Source organism: Canis lupus, chromosome 7 (genome assembly GCF_048164855.1).
Source record: "Canis lupus baileyi chromosome 7, mCanLup2.hap1, whole genome shotgun sequence".
In the NCBI taxonomy this organism is placed as follows: Eukaryota; Metazoa; Chordata; class Mammalia; order Carnivora; family Canidae; genus Canis; species Canis lupus.
In genome coordinates, this window is record NC_132844.1 from 68,741,887 (window position 1) to 68,764,871 (window position 22,985).

The window sequence follows — 22,985 nt, forward strand, 5'->3', positions numbered from 1 at the left end:
TTAAATTTTTATTTATTTATGGTAGTCACAGAGAGAGAGAGAGAGAGAGAGAGGCAGAGGGAGAAGCAGGCTCCATGCACCACAGCCCGACGTGGGATTCGATCCCGGGTCTCCAGGATCACGCCCTGGGCCAAAGGCAGGCGCTAAACCGCTGCGCCACCCAGGGATCCCGGAGGCTGGACTCCTATCCCAGTCCTTTTGTGTGTCCTTGGGTCTGCTCCCCAGCGTCGCTGGTCTCAGAGTCTCCCACTGTGCCACGAAAACTGCATGGTCTCTGGCGGGTGGCAGGCCAGGCTTCCTGCCCATCAGCCCCTGCGGTCCCATCTGAGGGACCAGCCCCAGGCTCTCTACACCTCATCAGGGCAGTCTTCCCTCCTTCTCAGGGCCTTGTGTCAACTGGGAGGGACAGCCCCATCTCTCTGGCTGGCATGAGGCCCAGCCTTGACCCTGCCGTCACCCCAAGGCTGCAGTTCCTAGGAGGACCCAGGTGGGAGGATGGGGGAAGAAAGCTAGGAAGGGGACGTTCTGACCAAGCGACCCACCAACATTGACTGCCCTTTCCACAGTACTTCCAGCTGCCAATGTCAGCGGCCACTCACACATCTCGGTGCTCTATCCACAAGGTCAGCAGGGCAAGTACGATCTCCACACAACAGAGGAGGTAAGCGAGGCCCAGAGGGGCCTGAGCCGGCTTCCCGTCACCCTGCTAGTAAATGGGCCCTGCCCCCACTAGGTGCTCTCACTCTCAGATGGGTGATGGGTGAGTGGTGGCAGGAGCACCCCGGGAGAGGGCTCAGGCTGTTGGCACCAGGACCCATAATCTGTGTGCAGGCTCCTGTGCTGCCACAGCTCAGGGGCCCCTGCCCTGGACAGGTGAGAATCTTAGGGAGAAAAGAACCACTGGGAGACATTAGAGTACAGGGAAATGGGAAATGGGGAGTCTGCAAGGGCTGGAGGGAACACGAGAAAACCTTCTGGAGGTGCCAGCTCTTGAGATGGGGCTTGAAGGATGAGGAGTAATCCCAAGTAGAAGAAACTCAACGTAAATCCATTTGAGCAACAGACAAAGGATGTTACTGGTTCATCCGGGTGTTGACTCAGCAGAGGCTCCTACTGGGGTCTTGTCCTGGGCTGTCACAGCATACTGTCCCTGGGGCTGGGGCTCAGAGCTCCCAGTGGCAAGAGAGAATACACTATCTCAGTGAGTTGGAGAAGAACCCCAAGAAGTGGCATCAGGCCTCAGGTCTGGAGGGTGCCCACAACAGGTGGGTGGTATGTGGATGAAGAAGGTACGTTTCACCTGATGGGAACTGGCCAGAGGAGAGTTGAGGAGGACACCAGCCAGAGGGGGGAGGGCCATGGCCCAGTGGACCCAGTGACTCATGCCCCGGACCTGAGACTTGACCCTGAGGGGACAAGGGATAGTAACAGGGTCCTACCAGGCACAGCACAATCAAGGAAACTCCAGATTTGAGTTTGAGTCTGCTTCTCAGCATGACCTTGGGCAAGACATTTCTCACATTCCAGCCTCATTTTCTTCACCTGGAAAATGGACATAGCAATATCTATGGAGAGGTTGCTATGAGGAGTTAGATGACACACATCAAATAGGGGGGCTGTGGTTGGTGCAGCAAGACATCGGGACAGGTGTCTCGATTCACAGAACACATTCACCAATATTATATCTCTTCCCACAGTGGCTCTGAGACTTCTCTGGGGATGGGGAGAGGGGGTTTCAGCAGGCTTCAGACACTTAGACAAAGTCCTGAAGCTGGAAAGTGAAAGAACCTGATTGTATAGTTGGGTCAATTTCTGAGTTGGTGCCACAGCATGATGTTGGATGGATCAAAGTGTTGAGAGGTGTGTGTTCCCCAGAGTCCCTTCACGGGGTACAGATAGTTTATAATTGGGCCTCCCTTCCCCTGGAACGCAGCAGAATGTCCTGAGTGACCACCAAATCTGCCTTGAGCCCACCTCTGAAGTCACTCAGAGTCACCTCTTAGTACCTTAACCCATGTGAGCCCCAGCTGAGCAGATGGAAAGTCTTCTCTTGGTTCCCTCTTGGAACTTCCCAGCTTCCAGAGGCACATACTCTAGGCTTGGGCAGATAGAATCACTGTCCACCCTCAGCACAGCTTAGCCTGGTCCATCCATTCAAGTCCACCCATCCCTGGAGACACCTACAAGGTGCTCCCTTGCAACCAGAGTAAGGCTATCCGGCATTCAAAGGCCAGCCTTCCCAAGGCCAAGATTGTCTGTGGCACAACCAGGTGCCTTCTCAATGCCACTCAGCCATGGGATATCACTTCTGGCTGGAAGAGGGTTCTGTCTCTTTTAATTTTTTTTTAAAGGTTTTACTTATTTATTCATGAGAGACACAGAGAGAGAGAGAGGCTGAGACAGAGACAGAGGGAGAAGCAGGCTCCATGCAGGGAACCCGACATGGGACTCGATCCTGGATCCTGGGATCACGACCTGAACCAGAGGCAGACGCTCAACCACTGAGCCACCCAGGTGCCCCAAGTGTGTTCTATCTTCATCTGCCTATTTTCTTGTCTCAGCTAGGATCAAAGTTGGCTTTTAATATTAAAGACCACACTTAACAAAAAGCATAAGGTCTATTTCTCTAATAAATTTACCAAGACACGCAGTGCAGAGCCAGTATGGAGGTTTTATGCAGTCCTCAGAGACCTGGGCTCCATCCAGCTCACTGATCCACCACCTGGTCCTCATGGTCCAAAATGGCAACCAGAATTCCCTCCATCACAGCTGCATTCCAGGCAGCAAGATGGAGGAAGGTTCCAGAAGAAGGGAGCAAATGGTACATGCCTGTTTACCTTTAAGAGATATTGTTAGAAACTGGCACATGAAACTTGGACCTGGACACACAGTCTGGTTGCGAAGGAGTCTGGATAGTCTTTATTCCAGGTAACCAAGTTCCCAGGCAAAAATTAGGGGCTTGTTTCTGAGGAAATAGGGAAAATGGACAATAGGGGTGACTATTTCTGACACCCCATCCACTGAAAAAGCATTTTGGGGGTCCCTGGGTGGCTCAGCGGTTTAGCGCCGCCTTCAGCCCAGGGCATGATCCTGGAGTCCTGAGATCGAGCCCCACGTTGGGCTCCCAGCATGGAGCCTGCTTCTCCCTCTGCCTGTGTCTCTGCCTTTCTCTCTCTGTGTCTCCCATGAATAAATAAGTAAAATCTTGAAAGAAAGAAAGAAAAAAAAAGAAAGAAAGAAAGAAAGAAAGAAAGAAAGAAAGAAAGAAAGAAAGAACGAACGAGCATTTTTGGGGGTAGTCCTTGTACTTACCCATGTTATAGTACATATTTTATATATATGTATATAATATTATATATATATAATATGATCAATATCTTATTTCCTGAGTGTCAAGCAGCACCTAGTAGGTGCTTAATAATGAGCAGTGGTCATTATTACTACTGCGTCACAGTGCAGAGAAGGGCACAAGATTCTGCGAGACTGGAGAGGAAGGCTGCCTGCCAGGCAGGGGAATGGGGTATGAAAGGTATTCTGGAGGAGGTCCTGCCTGGGACGAAAGAGGTCTGTCTTTCTTTGTCTCTTTGTTTCTTTCGTTCTTTCTTTTTTCTTTACTTTTTTTCTTTTTTAAAGATTTCATTTACTCATTCATGAGAGACACAGGGAGAGAGGCAGAGACACAGGCAGAGGGAGAAGCAGGTTCCATGCAGGGAGCCCGACGTGGGACTCGATCCCAGATTCTGGGATCGCGCCCTGAGCCCAAGGCAGACAGGTGCTCAACTGCTGAGCCCCCCAGGCAGAGACAGGTCTTTCTTTTTATTGGCCCTGGTGGGCTGGGCTGGTCGCCCGTAGCCATTTTAGGTTTTTGCCTAAAGACCTATCTTTATCTCCAGCCCAGGCTGCTTCCACTTTTTCTGGGGACTGACTATGGAAATATCCTTACCAAGGTGCCGGCGACCATAACAGCCAAGCACAGGGCTCTCCAGGATGAGGAGTCCAAGCAGATGCTGGAGAATTGGGGCCTCCGTTACGGTGAGAGGGCCAGTGCCGAGGGCCTTGGAATCTTCCTGCAGCCCCAGAATACTCTCACTGTGAGCAGCCACATGGTTCCTTTTGAAATCAGAAAACAACAGTGAGCATCATCTAAGATGCCCTCATCTGATAGAACGGGGGTAGTAGGGGCTTGGTGCCTTCCCAGGGTGATCCAAAGGAAGGAAGAGCCAGCCCCTGCCCTCCCGGGACATCCCGCAACCCACCTGGCAGGATGAGGAGGAAGTGGAGAGCTCGGCTCTGCGGTCCTCCTGGGACTCATGGAGGTGGAGGGGCCAAGCATGGGTACCTCCTCACCTGCATCCTTCAGAGGCTGTTGGGGAGCAAGCTGCTGCTGCCTGTCACCCCCACCCCCGGCTCAGTGAGCTTCCAATCGTTCCTGAGCACCACTGCACGCTAGACCTGCACCAGGCCGGGGGGGACACGGACAACACTGGCCCCACACGCAGTGAGTGGGCTCACGAGCTTCTGGTCCTTTTCCACAGGGTTCTCTGAAGTTCCCTCCATCCCAGGCCTGGAGAGCCAGATGGCACCTCCTCCAGGAAGTCCTCTCTGACTTGCCTTGCTGGGTGCTTCCACAGACCTCCGTTGGAGAGGAGGCATGGGTGGCTCTGACTTTCCACAGAGCTTGCTTGTCTGTTCCCCAATCTTGGCTGTTCCCTATCAGGGCCCTACCCCACGTCCCTCTAGATGTACCCCCTGTGCCTTGCACATACTAGATAAGCTCAGTAACTATGCATCAACTAATGAACATGAGTGTGTAAGTGAATTAATGAGTGAATGAGTGAGTGGGTTGTCTAGCGGCGAGAGTGTGGCTCCCCCTTTGAGGAGAAGGAGGCCTGCAAGGGTTAACTAGGAGCCCGCCTGTGGTCTGAGGTAAGCAGGGAGCGTATTTGTTCAGGTAAATAAGGAAGGATTACTTATAATGGGAAATCAGGCCTGGCCAACTCTTCATCTCACGGCTGCTTGACTTCCTCCCAGCACATTCCTGCACTCTGCCCGTGTCCACACTGCCCTGAGCCCACCACAGCCTCCATGTAAGCCCCTTCAGTAGGTCCTGCCACCGTGCCAACAGGTGGCCCTGGGGCTGGGGGCAGAGGGCTCCCTGCAGGGCACAAGGCCCCGGGATCTCAGAGGGCCACCCCTTGAGGGTGGCCAGGTCCCCAGCGGCCCACCCGAGCACCACCTCTGCCCCCAGCCCTGCTGGCCTCCTGTCCCACTGGTCCCCCAGATGCCTGGCTGAACCCCAGCAGTGGCCCACGCTGCCTCCGCCTTCTCCTGGCCTCCCCCGAGGTTGGCGCTGCGGTGGACGACTCCCTGGCACGAGGCAGCTAACGGGTGAGTCTGGTGGGAACACTGAGTGCCTTGCGGGGGTGTCCTCCTCGCAGCTGTGGGGAGGTGGGTGACGGGAGAGCAGGACTTGGAGGCATGGTCTGTGAGCTCAGAACTGGCCTCCCAGGCATTGCTGGCCCTCTGCTCTGGGTCCTTCACCCTCAGAAGCCCCTGCCCCTGCCACCCATCTGCCTCCCTGGGTGGACCCCAGAGCCTGCATGAGCCCCCAAGGCCACACCTTGAGCCCGGGCTGTGCAGCCTGAGGGAGGCGGCTCTGCAGGTGCAGAGCCTCGGCCCCTAAGACACGGCCAGTTCTGCTTGGCTAGTAAAACACAGGCGACCTTTCTGCTCTGCCAGCTGCAGCTGCTCTGCCAAGGGAAGGGTCTGCCTGGGGCCAGGCCACTGTGTCCAGGGGCTTGCTGAGGGCTGGAGGCTCGGGGCCAAGCTCAGGCTGGGAGCAGTGGGGACAGGCCCAGGGCCAGGGCTTGGGCTGCGGCAGTGGTGGGTGCAGGACCCAGGTGGTCTGGGGAGCTGCAGAGCTAACCGCTGGGGGTTCAGGGACCCAGGGAAGCAAATGGCCTGTGGGCCCCAGTCTGAGTGCACTAGCAGGGAAATGGGATGTCCCTGAAGACCCCCCTAAGATTTGCCAGATGCCTTCTGTGGAGAGAGGGAAGTGACAGTGGTAATGATGGGATAGAGAGCTGAACGGTCTGGATGTTGGGGGGTCCCCCTGAAGCTGGACAAGGGGTATGTATGTATGTGCATTCCTGTGTGTGTGTGTATGGGTATGTGCTTGCAGGTGCATGGGCATCTGTGTGTGTGTGTTGGGGAGTGGGCAGGCCCAGAGCCAGGCCACAGGCCTGTCCCCTGTATGACAGTATGGCCTTTCTCCCTTTCCTTGGCCAAGGCTGGGACGAGGCCTCATTTCCTGCCCCCACCACCCCAATAAACAGCTTCACAGGAATCCCCAATAAAGCTGCATCTCCCCAGCACCAGCTGCTCCACTGAGTAACAAAACAAACAGGCATCAGGCTGCCCTGGGGCCTGAGGTGGCAGATGGGATGGGCAGGAGACTCCCCAGCATATGTGTGGACCTGTGCCAAGCCCTAGCCCAACTGGGGGTGGGGCTGGAGCCGAGGACTCCCAGCGTGGGGGCTCATTACCCCAAACTTACAGACTCGGGACCCCTGGAAAGGTTGAGGTGTAGCAGAGATGGTCTCTCAGGATGGGGAGCCACCCTCTCCTTTGAGAAATGACAATAATTTCCTCTGCCCCAGGCACTATGGGGGGCCCCAGAGACCAAAACTCAGTCCCTCTTAGACCTGCTTACTGTGAGTCAACCTGTGATAAAATGCCACTTATAAAATGAGATATAAATGAGATGCCATTCGATTTTCACAAGGACCCCCTGAATGAGACAGGGCCTCTCTGTCCACCAAGCTTGAGGGAACAGGGTGTTCGCTCAGTTGGCGATCTAAAATTGCGATGTTGGCAATAAGCAGGAAAACCAGGAGAACCCACTTTTTACCACTGAGGTCAGTGCAGGTGTAAAGCTAATAGCCCTGAAACAGTCAGAGCCCCATTTTTTCCTCAGGCGACTTGGTGAGGCTTGAGTGTAATCTGCAAAGTCGTTTCAGATTGACCTGCAGACAAAGATGCTCTGGGTGGAGGGCAAGAAGGGATGGGTTTAAGGCCCATGGTGTGTGACCTTGGCCAAGTCACTCTTCCTCCCTGTAGCCCTTGTCTGTGTAATGAGAAGGTTAGACAAGGTGGTCTCCTCCGTTAAAGGAGGCTTTCTTGGAAGGGATCATCTGGAGCTGGGTTTTGCAGGCTGTATAGGAGTTGGTGGAGGCTGGCTAGCTGGCTGGATTTGCCAGAGCTCGAAGATGTGTGCTTTCCCAGCCTTGACCCTTAGGCTCAGGTCTGGAGAAGCGGGCGGCTCTGGCTTTGGCTCTGGCTCCTCCTAGAGGCCAGAGAGGGGGGAGTGAGGCCAGTAGCTGCCCAAGACTGACCTAGAGGGCAGGATGACCTCAGATAAGGCCCAGGCCTCCCTCGTTGCCAACCTCAACTCCTCCCCAGGCTCCACCGACCATCACCCCCTACTTCTTCCTTTGTTACCCTCATTCTTCACCCCATTGCCATTCCCTCTCCTCTTCCTACCCCATCCCCTCATCTGCTCCCAGGTGCCACCTTCCTGAATGTTAAGCCCATCTCAGTTCACACGGAACTTTCATCCACCTTCATGCCCTCAATCTTTATAGCTCCTTAAAGCATGCTCTTGACAGCCCATTTAACAGACAGGATCACTGAGTCTCTGAGGAAGCCAAGTGACTTACACCAGTCCCAGAGCTAGAGGGCCAGGGGCTGGGGCTCAAACCTGGTCTGGGACCCTGCCCCAGCCCCACCCCCTCCCTTTCTTCACCCCACCCTGCACCCCAGCCTAGCCAGCAGCCTGTCAGGTAGAACCACTCTTCCCAAAGCAAACTTTGCACAAGCCGATTTGCCCTGGGCTCTTCCTGACATTTAATGCTGGGCTCCTTTCCCCTGCCTCGTTTGCATGATCCCTGCTCAGGAGGCGCCCCCTGCCAGATTCTCCTCTCCCACCTTTCAGCAGCTGAGTGGGGCCCCAGACTGGGGGAGGGTGAGCCTCCTCATCCCTCCTGACCTCTCCTCCCTAGCCAGGCACCTGAGTGTGACTCTGCTGGGGACCAGTCCGACCAGAGCCCACCCAGGATCTTCCAGAGGGACAGTGAGGTCTCTGGCCGCCACCAGAACTGAGGAGCCCTTCCTTCTCGCTCTAGCTCTGGAGTTCAGGAGAAGGGTCTGGGGGTGACTGCCCAGCTAGGGTCTCAGCACCTAGGACCAGTGACACTGGTGGGGGCCTAGGTCTCTCTGCTCTGGGGCAGCAGGTTCTTCCTGCCTCTGACTCCCACAGCTCCTGCCAGAGCTCTGGGCCTGAAGTGTCAGCACTTCAGTGCTGCTGGGGGGTACCCCACACAGAGGGTCATATGTGAGGCAAGAGGCAGCCTGGCGGGGGCCCTGCTGGGTGAGGAGGCCGGACCAAGTCTCTCAGAGGCCCTGGACACCAACTCCAGAGGAGGCAGGGAGGAGACACGGCCACATCCTTCATTCTGCCCAAATGTCCTCCATGAATTATGTTTCTACTCGTCAAAGTAGCCCCTGGAATCCACCTCTGTTTCTCCACCATCCACCTTCCAAGCCAGGCTGAGGGGTGAGATGGGGACAGGGGATCGTAGAATCCAGACACCGTGGGGTTAGAAAAGCCCTGAGAGATGACTCACCCCTTCGGAGCACAGAAGAGGAGACCGGGGCCCAGAGGGCACCAAGCGCTGCCCAGGGCCTCACGTACAGTGCGAACAGAGCAGGACAGAGACCCACATTTCCAGTGGAGCAAACTCAAATACAGGGGAAAGCATGGTGCTGAGGCGGGTTCCTGCACCTCCAGGCTGCAGGCATCCGTGCCACCCAGGGCCCTTGTGGGGCTGGCACCTCCAAGGGGCTGGGTCAGTGGGTGGCCTCGGCAGTGGTGACAGGTGTGGGCAGCAGGGGAGACCTGAGGGGCTGGGAGGTGCCAAGTCACAGTACCATGTATAAAGAGAGAAGTGCTCAGTCCCCACGGACTCACGCCCGCATCTGTCAGGTGGGAGTAATAGTGGCTGCCCCACGGGATGGCTGTGGGGCCACGGGACACGGGCTGTGCCCCACGGGACAGCCCAACGAAGGAGTTTACTCAGTTGGCCTCCACCTGGTCTCAGAAGGGGTTGCAAGCGATGTCAGTGAGGCGGCATGGATGGACACCAGCGGTGCTCACGCAGCTGGAGCAAACGGCAGCCGTAGCTCATACAAATGTGCCTTTGGGCTCCTGGCTGCCTGTGGGAACTATGGGAAAAGTAGGCTAGACCAGATTTCCTTGAAGTTCCCTTGACCTTTCTGCTCCTGCCACCTGGCCCTGTGTCCCGACTCCCTACCCAGCCTCTGATTCCTATCTAGCCTCACCCCCACACCCCATTCTTTACACCCACCTCCTGGGCCCACTGACTGGCTCCACAAAGTGCACCCCCCAGGGAGCAGGGCTCCTGGACCGTCAGGTCAGTGGCCTGCACGTGTCTGGGATCTGAGGAGGTGAGAGAAAGCCAGGAGGCCTAGAAGAAACCTGCCTCCCCTGCTCCTACACTGAACCCAAGACAGGTGAGTTCTCCCCCAGCCACCGCCCACCCCCGCCGGACCCACCTCCCTTCTTCTTGCCTTGAAGACCCCAAGGGGCAGCAGGTGTGTGGGGATGGCCCCAGTGGGGTGCTGGAGGAAGGCTGGAGCTGCCCGAGGTGTTGAGCCTGGACATCTTCCCGGGCAAGAAAGTCGCCTGTCCAGTGCAGAGAGGCGGTGCTCTGGACAGCGAAGCCTGGTCAGTAAGGAGGAGGCTGGGTAATTTTCTTGGGTCCAGCTTGTTTGAAGAGCAATTTCACAGGGCAAGGGGGCTGGGGGCCCCTGGAGGGCAGCAGGAGCGTGGGAGGAGAAGTGAGGGGACAGTAGGAGGAGTGGAAGGTGAGAAGGTAGAGGGGAGAGGCAGGGAGGGTTCAGAGAAGCCAAACACAGTTGCTCGGGCAGGTCGTGAGCACTGGCCCCCGACTCCACTCCGGGCAGTCCCGGCTCCTCTCGCAGGTGCTGACTGGGGGCCTGGGGGGCCGGCCCCTGTGGCCCCTACCCACTCTGCCCTCCCGCCGTCCCCACCTCCCTCATAAGGAGGCCCTTGCATGGACAGGGAGGGGCTGCCAGCCAGGACCATGGCCGAGCAGTGAGGAAGCCTGAGGAGGGCTGCCCTGGTTGGTGGAGAAAGGCCAGCTCCGTGGTAGGCAATGTCACCCCCTGCCCCACCGACCCTCCCTTGGTGCTCTTCTCACTGGGGTCTGCAGCCAGGGTCCTCAGCTCAGGGCAGACTGAGGTTGGTCCCAGGATTGAGAGGGGCTTGAGGACATTTGTGCCACCCACAATCCCTCGCCGGGTAAGATGTGGGAGCCTGGACCGAGCAGGATACGGGAGACGGGCTCCAATCCCGTGACAGCCCAGGGCCTCAGGAAAGACCTCCTTGGTAACTGCATCTCTCTGAGGCTGTGCCGTCAAGAGATATCGGGGGATCTTTTGCTGGTGCCAGGTCAGGGTGGGAGTGAGAACTCGGGAGGGAGGGGAGTTATAGGGCCACAGACCTGGCAGCGGCAAGGAACAGCTGCTATAAATCTCTTAACTCGGGGTCCCTCTGCCCTCTCTCCTTGATCTGCCTTCCCGAGTGAGTGGGAGATGCTGAGAGAAGGGGCCCCAAGGTGGCTAATCCCTCTGGCCGCTGCCCTGTCGATCCGGCCCTGTATTTGGGCTTTGGCCTCCACCAGCTGTTACCAAACTTTCTTTGTCTGAAGTCTGAGCCAGAGCCTCTGGGGCAGGAGGGAGCCAGGACATGCTGAGCCTTAATCCAGACATGTGGTTTAATCCAGAAGAGATCAACTCGAGGTTTCGGAGCTGAAGGCATTGCTCGGGAGACGGGCCTCACCTCGGGCCCAGCAGAGGCCGGTGGGAGGGCCGGGCCTGCCTTCTGAAGGCCCTGGACCTGCCAAACACAGAGGCTTGTCCCAGGGCCCCAGGCCTATGGAGCAGGGGCCTGAGGATCAGCAGGGCCCCAGTTTGGTCCTAGTCTGCTGTGACTGTGGGCATGTCCTTGCCACTCTCAGATCCTCATTTTTCCCAGTGTATATGTGTCTTCTCGGGTGAATGGTCACCTGTGAACATAATCATGGCTAATTACGTGGCACAGATGGGGAGAGCTGGGAAGTCAGAGAAGGAACCTGCCAAGGAGGACTTCCTGGGAGAGGAGGGCTCTGGGCTGAATTTCGATGAGAGGGAAGGGGCATGCACTGGGCAGGGGGATGGCAGCACAAGAGAAAATAGCCACTTTGTACCCACAGCACTGAGGCCAGGGGGAAAATGCCATTGCCCTTAGAGCCTGGATATTGTTACAATGTCAGTCCATCCCTGGTTCTGGTCTAGACCCTGCCACTGACCAGCCAACGAATCCCTTCCCCATATGTGATCTATAAAATGATTACGTTAACGCATGGTCCTTCCAACTCTGATTATCTGGGCTGGAGAGGAGGTGGGCTTAGAGGTGGGTACCAGTCATTGGAATTGTGCAAGGCTGGCAATGGGGAGCTATGGGAGGTTCTTGAGCACAGGAGTGCCCAGTGAAGGAGTGTTAAAGAGGAAAGAGCTTGACGGTGGGGTAGATTGAGCAGCCAGGAGGTGGGAATGGACTTTAGAGGGTCAAGTTGCCCAGTCAAGAAGTGAGCAGGACCCTGGGAAAATGGACTGGCCGGAGCAGAAGCCTAAGAGGGAATGTGGTACAATGAGCAGAGCCTGCATGCGGCCAGCTGAGGACTTCAGGCAAGCTGTGTAAGATCTCTAAGCCTCACTGTTCCCACCTATGAAACAGGCCCACGTCCCCCCAGGGTTGTGGGTAGTTAGGGGGATGTGGGCATGAATGCTTGAGACATAGGATGTACACACTGAGTGGTTCTCTCTTCCCTCCTGAGTCCAACCCTGGAGCCTGGAGGGGACTCCAGACTAGCAGGCTAGGCACATAAACCACTGGCTCCCTGTCCAGTAAACCAAAATCCCCCCAGATGTGGGCTGCTGGGGTCAGAGCATTCCCCACCACCACTTATAGACAGTCAGATCTTTCCTCCCACCTCATGGTTAATTGTTGACCTATTTTTCAGCAGGGAGGTATCGGGAGCCGGGATCAAGCCTTGGTTAGGAGCAGGTGCCTTGGCATTTAGGAGCAAGGTGAGGGGAAGCCAGACTGTGGAGTGGGGAGGAGGAGGGAATTCTGTGCAGGTGAAGAAGCCCTGGGCCAGGAGTCCAAAGGCCTGGATACAAATCCCTTAGTCCTCTGCACCTTCACTCCCCTCTCCACGGAGCAGGAATGTGAACAAGGCCCGGGCTGCTTCTCTCAGGGAGGCACGCTCACTGCGTGTCAGGGACGTGTCATCACATCCCTGCCTAGCAAATGCTGCCACCTGCCCTGCCCATTCATCCTCACTGACCCCCTCATGCCGCTGTGCCCCGAAACACAGCAGCCGCCTCCCATCCTACCTGTGGCTGTGGCCAAGCAAACAGGAGTGCCATGAGGGAAGCAAGTTCTCCTGCTTCTTGGATAAGCTTCCGTCTCCCTGGCATATGGCCCAGAGTGCTGGCAGAGACTGTCCTAACGTGGCAGGCCTGGGAGTTCTGGGGACGTGGATGGGGCAGGAGGCAGGTAGGGGTGATGAGGAAGGGGTGGGAGACAGAGAGGGGGCTCTCCTGGGGTGGGGCCTCCTAGGGGGTAGGGCGTGGGCACAGGCCGGGGTGGGAACCCAGGAGCAGAGCGGGCTGTTGGCACTGCCTGGGTAAATAATGTTGGGCTCACAGCACACATGTGTGTTTGCACAGAAGGCCTTGAAATGATTCCAGGCCTGCCCTCTGTCCCCCGCAATCCCAGCCCCCCTCCTTCCCTGCTCACCCTACCCCACCCTGACCTTTCCTTCCTTGTCACTTGAAGGAGCCCTTGAAAGGGAGAATCGAAATCAAAGGGAACACCCTTCTCTCTTGCTGGCATTCTCTCTGCCACAGGAAACTACACAGCTGCCATGTAGAGTTAGGAAAGTTGGCTACTGCACAGGGAGGGGACAAGGGGGAGTTGAAATGCCCCTTGAGCTCCATTCACCAAACTGCTATCCAGAGAGAAAGATCGCTGTTTGCTGAGATATTTGAAGGTGTGGAAGGGGCTAGCTGCAGCCCTAGAGAAGCCAGAAGTATCTTCCCAACTGGATTCTTTAGGGCAAACACACACCGAAGCTAAGTGGGTCAGTACCATGGGGTGACTTGCAATGGGCCAGGGAGCCCCCTCTCTGTCCCAGTGTGGCACCATAAATGCCCCCAGTAGAGCCTACCAGTCCTTTGGTTAAAGCCTCTCCCTTTTACTGGCCAGAGGCTTCTGAAGCAGCAATTCTCAAATGTGAACGTGTGTTAGGATCACCCACAAGCCCCACTGAAATGCATCGCTGGGCTTTCCTGAGCTTCTGATCCTGTAGCTTCCAGACAGGCCTGAGAATTTGCATTTTTACCAAGTTTCCAGGTGGTATTGTTGTTCCTGGTCCGAGGCACCACGTCGTGAGAAACACGGCTTTAGTTTGTTTCCTCTAGTTAAGAGTCACTCATGGTTTGTCTCCCTCTCTGATGACTTCCCATCCAGTTTTCCCTCCCTTCCCCTATGACCCTCTGTGCTGTCACTGGGGGGTGCTGGAGGCGGGGGGGAGGGGGTAACTGGGTGGTGGGCATTAAGGAGGGCACGTGCTGTGATGAGCACTGGGTGTTACACACACCCGATGGATTACTGAACTCTAAATCTGAACTAATGATGTACTATATATTGGCTAATTGAATTTAAATTAAAAACAGAAAAATAGAGGAAAAGAGAAAGAAACACGGCTTTAAGAACACACGTTGACTTGCCCTTATCTGCTCCTTTTGTCCCTACTGATTTTATTGGGAGCCTATTGATAACCTTCCACTGGGATTTATTCTGGAGTCCCAGGCCCACAGGTCCCCGAAATAGTCCCAGAAACCCTGGTGTGATGGTGTATGTACATCCCCTGGGTCCCTTGCCTCTCCTGAGCCACCTACTCTAATATGGGGTTCAGAGAAAGAGGGCTGGGAGGCAAAGCAGAGCCTGCATGACCAATGGGGAAAGAGGCCTTTAGCTCCTGTGTTGTGGTGCCCCCCCTGGGGGCCTTGGGACAGCAGGAGGAGTGGGTATCTGAGAGGGAGGGAGAGAGTGAGTGAGTGAGCCAGCAGGAAGGAAAGGAGGCAGAGGGAGAAGCAGACTGCTCCCTGAGCAGGGAGCTGAGGGATGTGGGTCCCAACCCCAGGACTCCTGGATCATGACCTGAGTCGAAGACAGCCGCTTAACCAATTGAGCTATCCAGGTGCCCCAAGAGTGGGTGTCTGAATCGCTGGGGGCCTCTGTGGCTCCCCAGACCATGGCCCTCTAACCACACCTGACCTCCTCTCCCACTCTCACTCTGCACCCCTACCAGCACCCCCTCCTCCAGCTCACCTGTAGGTCCTCAGCCCTCATTCCTCCAGCACAAGGGGAAAGGAGAAGGCCCCGGGAGCCAGGAGGGCCGGGGGCAGCATCTTTGGGGAGGATGAGGTGGGATGGGGACCAGAAAGTCCTCTTGGGTTGGTGTGGTGTTGTTCGGTGACTCCTTCAGAGGTGTTTAGCTGGAAATGTATCCGGCCCCCAGATGGCCCCGTGGAAGGGGAAGGGGCCGGCTTCCCCGACTGGTGAGAAGATGCTAACCTGTCACACCCCTCTCTTGCTCCTTTCTTCCTTCACCTGACAGGTGAAGGTGATGGTGACCTTCTCCCTTCTCTATCCTCTTTAAGGAAGAATAAAAGAACACAAACTCTGCTACAGCGAGACAGATTTAGGTTAGCTCTCAGTAGGAACTTCCTCCACAGAGCCACAGACTGGGATCTGGGCTGGGGCTGGACATTAAAGACTCCTTGTCCAGGCCTCAGTTTGCTCATCTACCAAATGGGGCTAATCATGCCTTCCACGGTGAGGATTCAGTGAGGCCAAGAACCTCAGAAGGTGTCTAAGGCACACCACATGCATAAAGATTCACTGCTTCCAACCAAGCTGGCTTCCTTGGGGACTGAGGGAGCTGTCTGCTTGTACCTCACTGTCTTTCCCAGCCAGAAGCCAATCCGCCCAGCCCTGTCCTAACTGTCCAATGACCCGGAAGCCCCAGCTCTCTCTCCCAGGCCTGGCCACTGCCCACTGGGCCCCTCATCCCCGTAACCAGCTTAGTGGCCCCCAGGGGGATGGGGAAGCAGCCAGAGCCTGATTCTCTGTTCTCTCTTACTTCTGTAGACACAGCTACCGGCCCAAGCGACAGCGGCATGGGCAGCGCCAGCCCCGGCCTGAGCAGCGTGTCCCCCAGCCGCCTCCTGCTGCCCCCTGACACCTTGCTGCGGACAGGCCTGGAAAAGGCGGCCGTGGGGGCAGTGGCCCCTGAGAGACGGGACTGGAGCCCTAGCCCACCTGCCACACCTGAGCAGGGCCTGTCCACCTTCTACCTCTCCTACTTTGACATGCTGTACCCTGAGGACAGTAGCTGGGCCGCCAAGGGCCCCGGGGCCAGCGCTCGGGAGGAGCCATCTGAGGACCCTGAGCAGTGCCCGGTCATCGACAGCCAAGCTCCTGGGGGCAGCCTGGACTTGGCACCGGGGGGGCTGACCCTGGAGGAGCACTCCCTGGAGCAGGTGCAGTCCATGGTGGTGGGCGAGGTGCTTAAGGACATCGAGACAGCCTGTAAGCTGCTCAACATCACTGCAGGTGAGCTCTCCCGCGGGCCCGCCTCCTAGGCGGGGCACAAACAGGGCTGAGGTCACAAGGGGGAGGCGAAGGTACTGCCTACAGCACTCTGGTCACCCCTGGGCCTGCATCCACAGCCCCAGGGATGCTGCTGATTCTGCACATACAGTCAGCCCATAGCACCTAACAGTTGTGAGCCTAGGAAGGTTGGACCCTCTCTGAGCCCCGACTACGGGAGGCAGGAAATCCGAGCTCTACACCATCTGGCCCACCACGTCCCCGTGGACACCTCTCCATGCTCTCCTCGTTTACTCTGCTCCAGCCACACCTGCTCTTTGCTGTTCCCATGACATTCATACTTCAGGACCTTTGCATCTCCCTGTCTCTCAATCTAAAATCCTCTTCCTCCAAATATTTACTGGGCTCGTGCCTTGCCTGTTTTGACGAGGCTTTCCCTGACACCTCTCTTGAAATTATGTCCATAACCCCAGATCTTATTCTGCCTTTTCCCCCTCATCACATGAACTAATACCCTGCATATTTTATTGATTTATTGTATTTGCTGTCTGTCTCCCCCACTGGAATGTACACACCCCAAGGGCAGGGATTTTCATTTGTTTTGTTCACTGCCCAGTTCCATATACCCAGTCCCTAAGAAGGCACCTGGCACATCACAGATGCTCAATAAACAGTAACTTCTTAATATGCCAGGCCCTGCTCTAGCATGGGGGAGTTGAGCGGTGAACGCAACACAAAAGCCTCTTCCTTCATGACATGCCAGTGAGGGAAATGGATCATAGATACGTAGATGAATGTGTCCCTGGTCTGGTAGTGAGGAGAGCTCTGATGAGGGGGGGACTTCAGGGGTCCAGGCACATGTGTGTCTGAGGGACCCGGAAGATGTGGATATGGCGCTGACTCTGTGGATCGAGGGGCTGCTGGGTCTCCAGCCCACTGTTCACGCATCATCTCTCCAGCTTTGGGCAGGCCTGACCCATCTCCGGGGATGCTGGGTCCTGGTGTCTGGGCATCGCCGTCTAGTGCTGCTTTCATACAGAAAAGTCCTCAGGGGTCCCCCAGGTTCAGCCCCTCCCCATCAGAATCATCGGGCCCCGGGCCCTCCCGCCACCCATCCCAGCTGGTGTCCCTCGTCTGAAGCGGCTACTGCCCTCCTCTACCAGTTACCCAATGCCCATGCCAGCTCCCACCCCTGGAGATTTTCCCACACAGGGAGAGGGAAGGGCCTGCCCTTGAACAATGAGGACAGAAACAAATTGCTTTGACCCTGGGAAGGAAAATGGGTTTATTAAGTGAGGGCAGCCCAGCCTGCAGGTCACTGAGCTGGGGCACCAGCTAAGACCACGGTGTCTGCTTGGAGGCCCATTGTGACCATGCCCATCAGCCTGGCCTCCTCCCCGCGTGCCCTGCCAGGCTCAGCCCAGAGTAGCCCCCCAGGAAGACACCCAGGACCTAGCCAGTGACTCTCTTCCTGGCCTCTGAGGCCTATAGGTGCCCCATGATCACTTGATGTCCTGCCATTCATTCATGCAGTGTAGATACACTGAGAAGCTACTATGCACACCATAGGACTAGGGGCTAGAGCTCTCTGTGCCTCAGTTTCCTCATCTGTAAAATACAGCAGGGGTTGGGGGTTGGGGTTATAGGACTACTTCCTAGTCAGGTTTTCTGGCTCCTTGAAGGGTTTGGGGAAAGCAAGAGGCAGCTGGAAGATAAGCTTAGGTGTCTCTGGTTTAACTCTCCCCTCCAGGGCTGGGGCTTCCTGAAAGATCCTTTGGAGGGACTGCAAGGGTGGGAAGAACCTGAGGTCCCAGTGAGGTGGGGTCGTGCAGAGGCCCCAGGCTGCCCTGCCATGAGCCAAGTTTGCCTTTAGGGCCTCTGCCCTTTCACCCTCCTCCACGGGGTTCCTCAAGGTCCTGTCTGGCCTGGCCCCTTCTCATCCCAGAAGCAAGTGGTCCTGGCCACAGGCTGCTTCCAGTTCCCACAGGCACCCCACCAGAGGTTGGGTGGTGCCCTCAAGTAGCTCGTGGAACTGAGGGAGTATCTCTTGCCCAGACCCCGTGGACTGGAGCCCTGGCAACGTGCAGAAGTGGCTCCTGTGGACGGAGCACCAGTACCGGCTGCCGCCTGTGGGCAAGGCCTTCCAGGAGCTGGGGGGCAAGGAGCTGTGTGCCATGTCAGAGGAGCAGTTCCGCCAGCGCTCACCTCTGGGTGGGGACGTGCTGCACGCCCACCTGGACATCTGGAAGTCAGGTGGGACATGGCCTGGGGGAGACAAGCTCCTTCCAAGCCCCAAGCCAGGGACACCGAGGGGGATGCTTAGGCCAGGATGCCAGCCGGGCTTGCTCTCTGTTGGGGCCACAACCCTTGGTCCCAGTCTGGGCTCAGCCCACTTGCACCTGCCTGCCTGGATCCTGGGCTAACTCACCAGCCCTGACCCACTCCCAGCCCTGGTCAAGCCCACAGAACTTAGGGCAGAGCACGTGGGAAGTTAAAAGGTAGGAGTTTAAAAAAAAAAGGTAGGAGTTAAATGGGGGGGACATGGATGGCATAGCTGATGGGGACCGTGGATACTATGAGGTCCTTCTTTGTCCTTTTAAAAAAGTTTTGCTTTGCGTTGTTTCTCATTAAAGAAATAATGAGGTAGTACACGTGCATGATTTCCAAGAAGACCACAGTGAAAATAGTACCATGAAAAATAATCTTCTTGGTCACTCGTGACCCCCAGACCCTCTTCCTAGAGGCAAGCACAGTCCACAGTTTCTTGCGCACCTTGCTGGGGAGAGTCCACACATGCACAAGGAGATATACATGTGTGGTTTTCACCTGTTTTAACACGAATAGCACCAGAGTATCACACCGGTCTGCGGGTCTGCTCTCGGTGCATCTCGGATCTTGTTCCCCCATCAGCATCTCTACAGCCGCCCTATTTTTAATGGCTGTGTGCCAACTCCTTAACCCTTGACTTGTCTGGCATCCCACTGTGTGCCCTACACAGAGCCAGTGCTGGGAGGAAGCAGTGCTTGCTCAGTGAGTCAAGGCCCCTGCCCTTAGGGACCTGGGATGAATAAAGGCCTACCCACTCGTAGAGACCGCTAGAGACCACTGTCCTGCCCAGCCCAGTGGCCAGCAGGGTAGCAGCAGTCAGTGCCCGGCTAAGAGCCTGGTGGGGATGCGGACAGAAGCTGGCTGCCTCCGTGCCCCCTTGCTTGGCCACAGAGGGGCGTTTCTGCAGGCCCCACAGTCCCACCCAAGCCCCCCAACAGCCTTGGGGTCAGCCCTGGGTCTCTAGCCTTCTCTCCCTGCCCTGCAGCGGCCTGGATGAAAGAGAGGACTTCTCCTGGGACCGTTCACTACTGCGGTGAGCCAGGGCTGCCAGGGAGGGGCCGGGGCCGGGGCCGGGCTGGAGGGCTGGCTGCGCCCGAAGCAGGGGGCCCCCCACTCACCGCCTCCCCCGCCGGCTGCCCAGCCTCGACCAGCGAGGACAGCTGGACCGACAGCGAGGTGGACTCCTCGTGCTCCGGGCAGCCCATCCACCTGTGGCAGTTTCTCAAGGAGCTGCTGCTCAAGCCGCACAGCTACGGCCGCTTCATCCGGTGGCTCAACAAAGAGAAGGGTGAGCCACGGGGAACAGGCCTCAGGGGGCTGGCGGGGACCTGCTGGCCTCCTACCAGGTGCCAGGCCCCGGGGGGCTGGGGGCAGGCCGAGGGGTCTGGACACCCACTCCACACGGTGCCCGGGCCACACTAAGGGGTTTGAACTTGGCTGAGAATTGGACACGGTCCTCGCCTTCAACACTGTAGCTTCTCGGGGAGCCGGATGGGGTCCAATGAGAAGCCCGATAGGAGCCGCAAACGCAGCCTCAGGCTTCCAAGTAACCACGTCACGTTATCAAACTTTTTTAAAAGGCGGCTTTAATTTTGAGAACACGTTTATTTAATCTGATATTAACCGTTATTAAAATGTCAACATATAATTAGTCGAAAATTATCAATGAGGTATTTTTATTAAGTCTTCAAAATCTGGTGTATATTTTACACTTAGACCACACCTCAGTTTGGACTTGCCACATTTCAAGTGCTCAAGACCACATATGGCTAGTGGTTGTCTCATTGGACAGGACCAGGTGGGGTGTGTGTATGTGTGTGTGTGCGTGTGTTGGAAAAAACTCCAAGACAAGAAACCTGGGTTTTAGACCCCATCCTGTCATCTGTAGCTGTGGGTACCGGGACCTCAGTCTTCTTATCTTAAAATGGACTGGATTCATTCACCCAACAACCTCTCCTTGAGTACCTCCTCTGTCCACACTTGCCCAGGCAACATTTATGGACAATCAGTGTCCTGACGGTAGAGGGAAGATTCAGCTGCACCCCATCCTGGAGGGACTTGCAGCGTGGTAGGAGAGCTAGCAGTGAAACGAGCTGGCCTGCAGAGCATGTCGGCGGTGGGGCCAGCTGTGCCTTGGTCCAGGAGGATTTCACGGGGGAGGTGACGGGCTGAGTGCGAAGGACGTACAGGGCTAGAGGAGGTGGAAAGAAGTTCCAGCACAAGGGGCGGTAGCCCTCATGTATATTTGAGACTTAATGTGAGCCGGTCCTCGGGGAGACAGTTCCATGGTAGACTTCTAGGGAAAGATCAGGGAAGGCAGGGTGGTCTGGGAAGGCTTCCTGGAGGGGGTGTCCTGGCCTGGGTTGGCAGGAGAACTGGGGTGTTAACAGTGTAATGGTTCCTCTCTGGGGGCACTTCCTTCAGCCTCCCCTGTAAGCTTTTTCTGTCACCATTCCACGAATGGTAGTCGCTACGACCCCCTCCAATGACTGGATAAAGGGGCCTCAGAATAGCTTCCAAAGGTAGAAGAGGGCAGAACCAGTCTTCGAACCCAGTTCAGCCTGGCTCAAATCCACGGCTTCCTCTGCCTCCTCGGAATCAATCTTACCAGATAGGGCTGTGCTGGCTTAAGTGTCTGAGGATGGCCAAGAGCTCTTTTGGGCTTGGAAACTGCTGGTGAAAGTGGCAGGGGTGGGGGTGGAGGTGGGGATGACCTTGAAAAAGGAGCTGTGGCCACAGCTCAGAGCCCCCCAGGGCTTCTGAATGGTAGTGCGAACACAGGAGGAGCAGAGGCTGGCACGGGCCATGCCTCGAGGACCCCAAATAACCCACTACTGTACACAGGCTCACCCTGCACTCAGGAGGTCTGTGACTCCATGGTATCACTTGCCACTTATTGGGCCCTGTGATGCACTCTGCACAGAGAGCCTCCAACCCTCACCGTAACCTTGGGTATAGGTACTGCTGCCCCCACAGCCTGGCCCTTGCTTCCAGCTGACACCGACCCCCTTGGCTTTCTGAGTCTGACCTGTTGGTTTTGGTCTTTTGCCCGCCCCTGGCTCTGTCTCTGGGATCCCTGCTCCCTCAGGCATCTTCAAGATTGAGGACTCCGCCCAGGTGGCCCGGCTATGGGGCATCCGCAAGAACAGGCCTGCCATGAACTACGACAAGCTGAGCCGCTCCATCCGCCAGTATTACAAGAAGGGCATCATCCGGAAGCCAGACATCTCCCAACGCCTCGTCTACCAGTTCGTGCACCCCATCTGAGGGCTGCGGGCCAGGCCCTGGGCCTGAAACTCGTCCTTGCCAGTGCCCCCTCCCGCCTGCCCCTGCCTCCGCCAGACCCTGAGCTGAGGGCAGTCTGCTGGCATCGGAGCCCAAGGTCAGGGAGGGGACAGCCCACTGCTCCCAGGGGTTTAAGTGAGCTCTCAGGGGCCCAAGGGACCCCAGGGTGGGGGTGCATCCCCCTCAGGCCTGACTGCTCATGTGCCCAGTCCACTGGAGGATAGAAGGAACCAGGGCAGTCCTCAGTGTTCACAACTCTCCAGGAAAGGCCGTCCCTCCACCCCAACCTCTGACCCCAGAACTTCCAGAGCAGAGCCAACCGAACAGCAGTGACTTAGCCAAGGCCACTCGCAGTCCGGTGCTCCCTGCCACCCATTCTGCACCATGCTTGCCATGGTGCTAGGACACCTCTGCACCCCTGGGTTGGGGAGCCAAGGGTGCTCCTGGGAACGGGTAATAAAGATACTAGAAACCAACGTGGCCTCCGGTGTCTGCAGCAAGTGAGTGGCACAGCCCTGAAGCCACCAATGCTCAAAGTGGTTATGGTCACAGTGGCCTGGGGGTGGTCAAAGGAGGCTTCCTGGGGGAAGCAGCATTGAGCTGAGCCTATCAGGAAAGGGATAATTGATGGGTAGAAGCTGTGGGAGAGAGGCAGTGAGCCCTCAAGGCCAAGGAGGGGCTGGAATGGCCCACATGTCCTCCCCTCCAGGTGGGGGCCGAAAGGAAGGAGTGGGGCTGGGGCTGAAGGGAGTCTCCCCTACTTAGGAATGGAGAGAAGGTGGCTTCCTCATGCTCTGCTGTACATCAGGGCTTTCTGCCTGAAGTGGCCAGGGTGCTAACCCTCTTTCGAGGGGACCCTGAACCTCGGGGGCTCTGGATGGGGCAGCAGGGGTGCAGGAGAGGGTGGGCACTTCAGCCTCCTGCCTGGGACCCTGGCTCTGCAGCAAAAGGGGTGGAGGAAGGGTGGCTTGTCTGCAGTGTCCCTTTCTTTTTCCTTTTTTTAAGATTTATTTATTTATGATAGAGAGAGAGAGAAAGAGAGAGGCAGAGACACAGGAGGAGGGAGAAGCAGGCTCCATGCAGGGAGCCTGATGTGGGACTCGATCCCGGGGCTCGATCCCGGGGCTCCAGGGTCACGCCCTGGGCCAAAGGCAGGCGCCAAACCGCTGAGCCACCCAGGGATCCCCTGCAGTATCCCTTTCTTAGAGAGTCATGGACCTCTGCAAATGCGCCCTGCAAAGCACCCCATGCCGTTGGGGAAAGGTGGGATCAGAATGTGTGTGTGTGAGGGGGGAGTGCGGGGGGAGAGCTGGGCCCACCAGCAACCATCTCAGCTTCTTCAGATTTGTTCGGCCAGCTTCCGCGTCCTGAGGACCGACTATGTGCTAGGTGCCTCCACCGCTTTTTTTGTCATGAACCTTTCCAGCAAAACTGTGAGGTAGGGGTTACTCCCCTATTCTGCAGACAATGAAACTAAAGCTCAGAGCAGTTAAATGACTTACTCAGAGTCACACAGCCAATCAGTGGCAGAACCAGGAGCTGAACC

General features: G+C 56.7%; 1 protein-coding gene and 1 long non-coding RNA gene across 4 annotated transcripts; one reads left to right on the forward strand and one right to left on the reverse strand.

The window, feature by feature from the left end:
* Positions 1-30: 30 nt before the first annotated feature.
* On the reverse strand, positions 31-9,294 carry LOC140637176 (uncharacterized). Its single transcript, XR_012034419.1, has 3 exons — positions 4,257-9,294; positions 3,944-4,110; positions 31-1,542 (listed from the first exon to the last, which is right to left on the reverse strand). It is a non-coding gene; the product is annotated as an uncharacterized lncRNA (long non-coding RNA).
* SPDEF (SAM pointed domain containing ETS transcription factor) lies at positions 4,968-21,915 on the forward strand. 3 transcript variants are annotated; one of them, XM_072833374.1, is made up of 7 exons: positions 4,968-5,087; positions 5,249-5,388; positions 15,365-15,829; positions 17,882-18,079; positions 19,140-19,187; positions 19,296-19,442; positions 21,243-21,915. In XM_072833374.1, exons 3-7 carry the CDS (start codon positions 15,394-15,396, stop codon positions 21,419-21,421), a joined length of 1,008 nt encoding a protein of 335 aa, XP_072689475.1. In that variant the 5' UTR covers positions 4,968-5,087; positions 5,249-5,388; positions 15,365-15,393; the 3' UTR covers positions 21,422-21,915. The 3 variants fall into 3 exon arrangements, with proteins under 3 accessions (XP_072689475.1, XP_072689473.1, XP_072689474.1); XM_072833372.1 differs by adding an exon at positions 12,165-12,231 and having other exon boundaries at positions 4,981-5,388; XM_072833373.1 differs by adding an exon at positions 12,168-12,231 and having other exon boundaries at positions 4,981-5,388.
* The last annotated feature ends 1,070 nt before the right edge of the window (positions 21,916-22,985 follow it).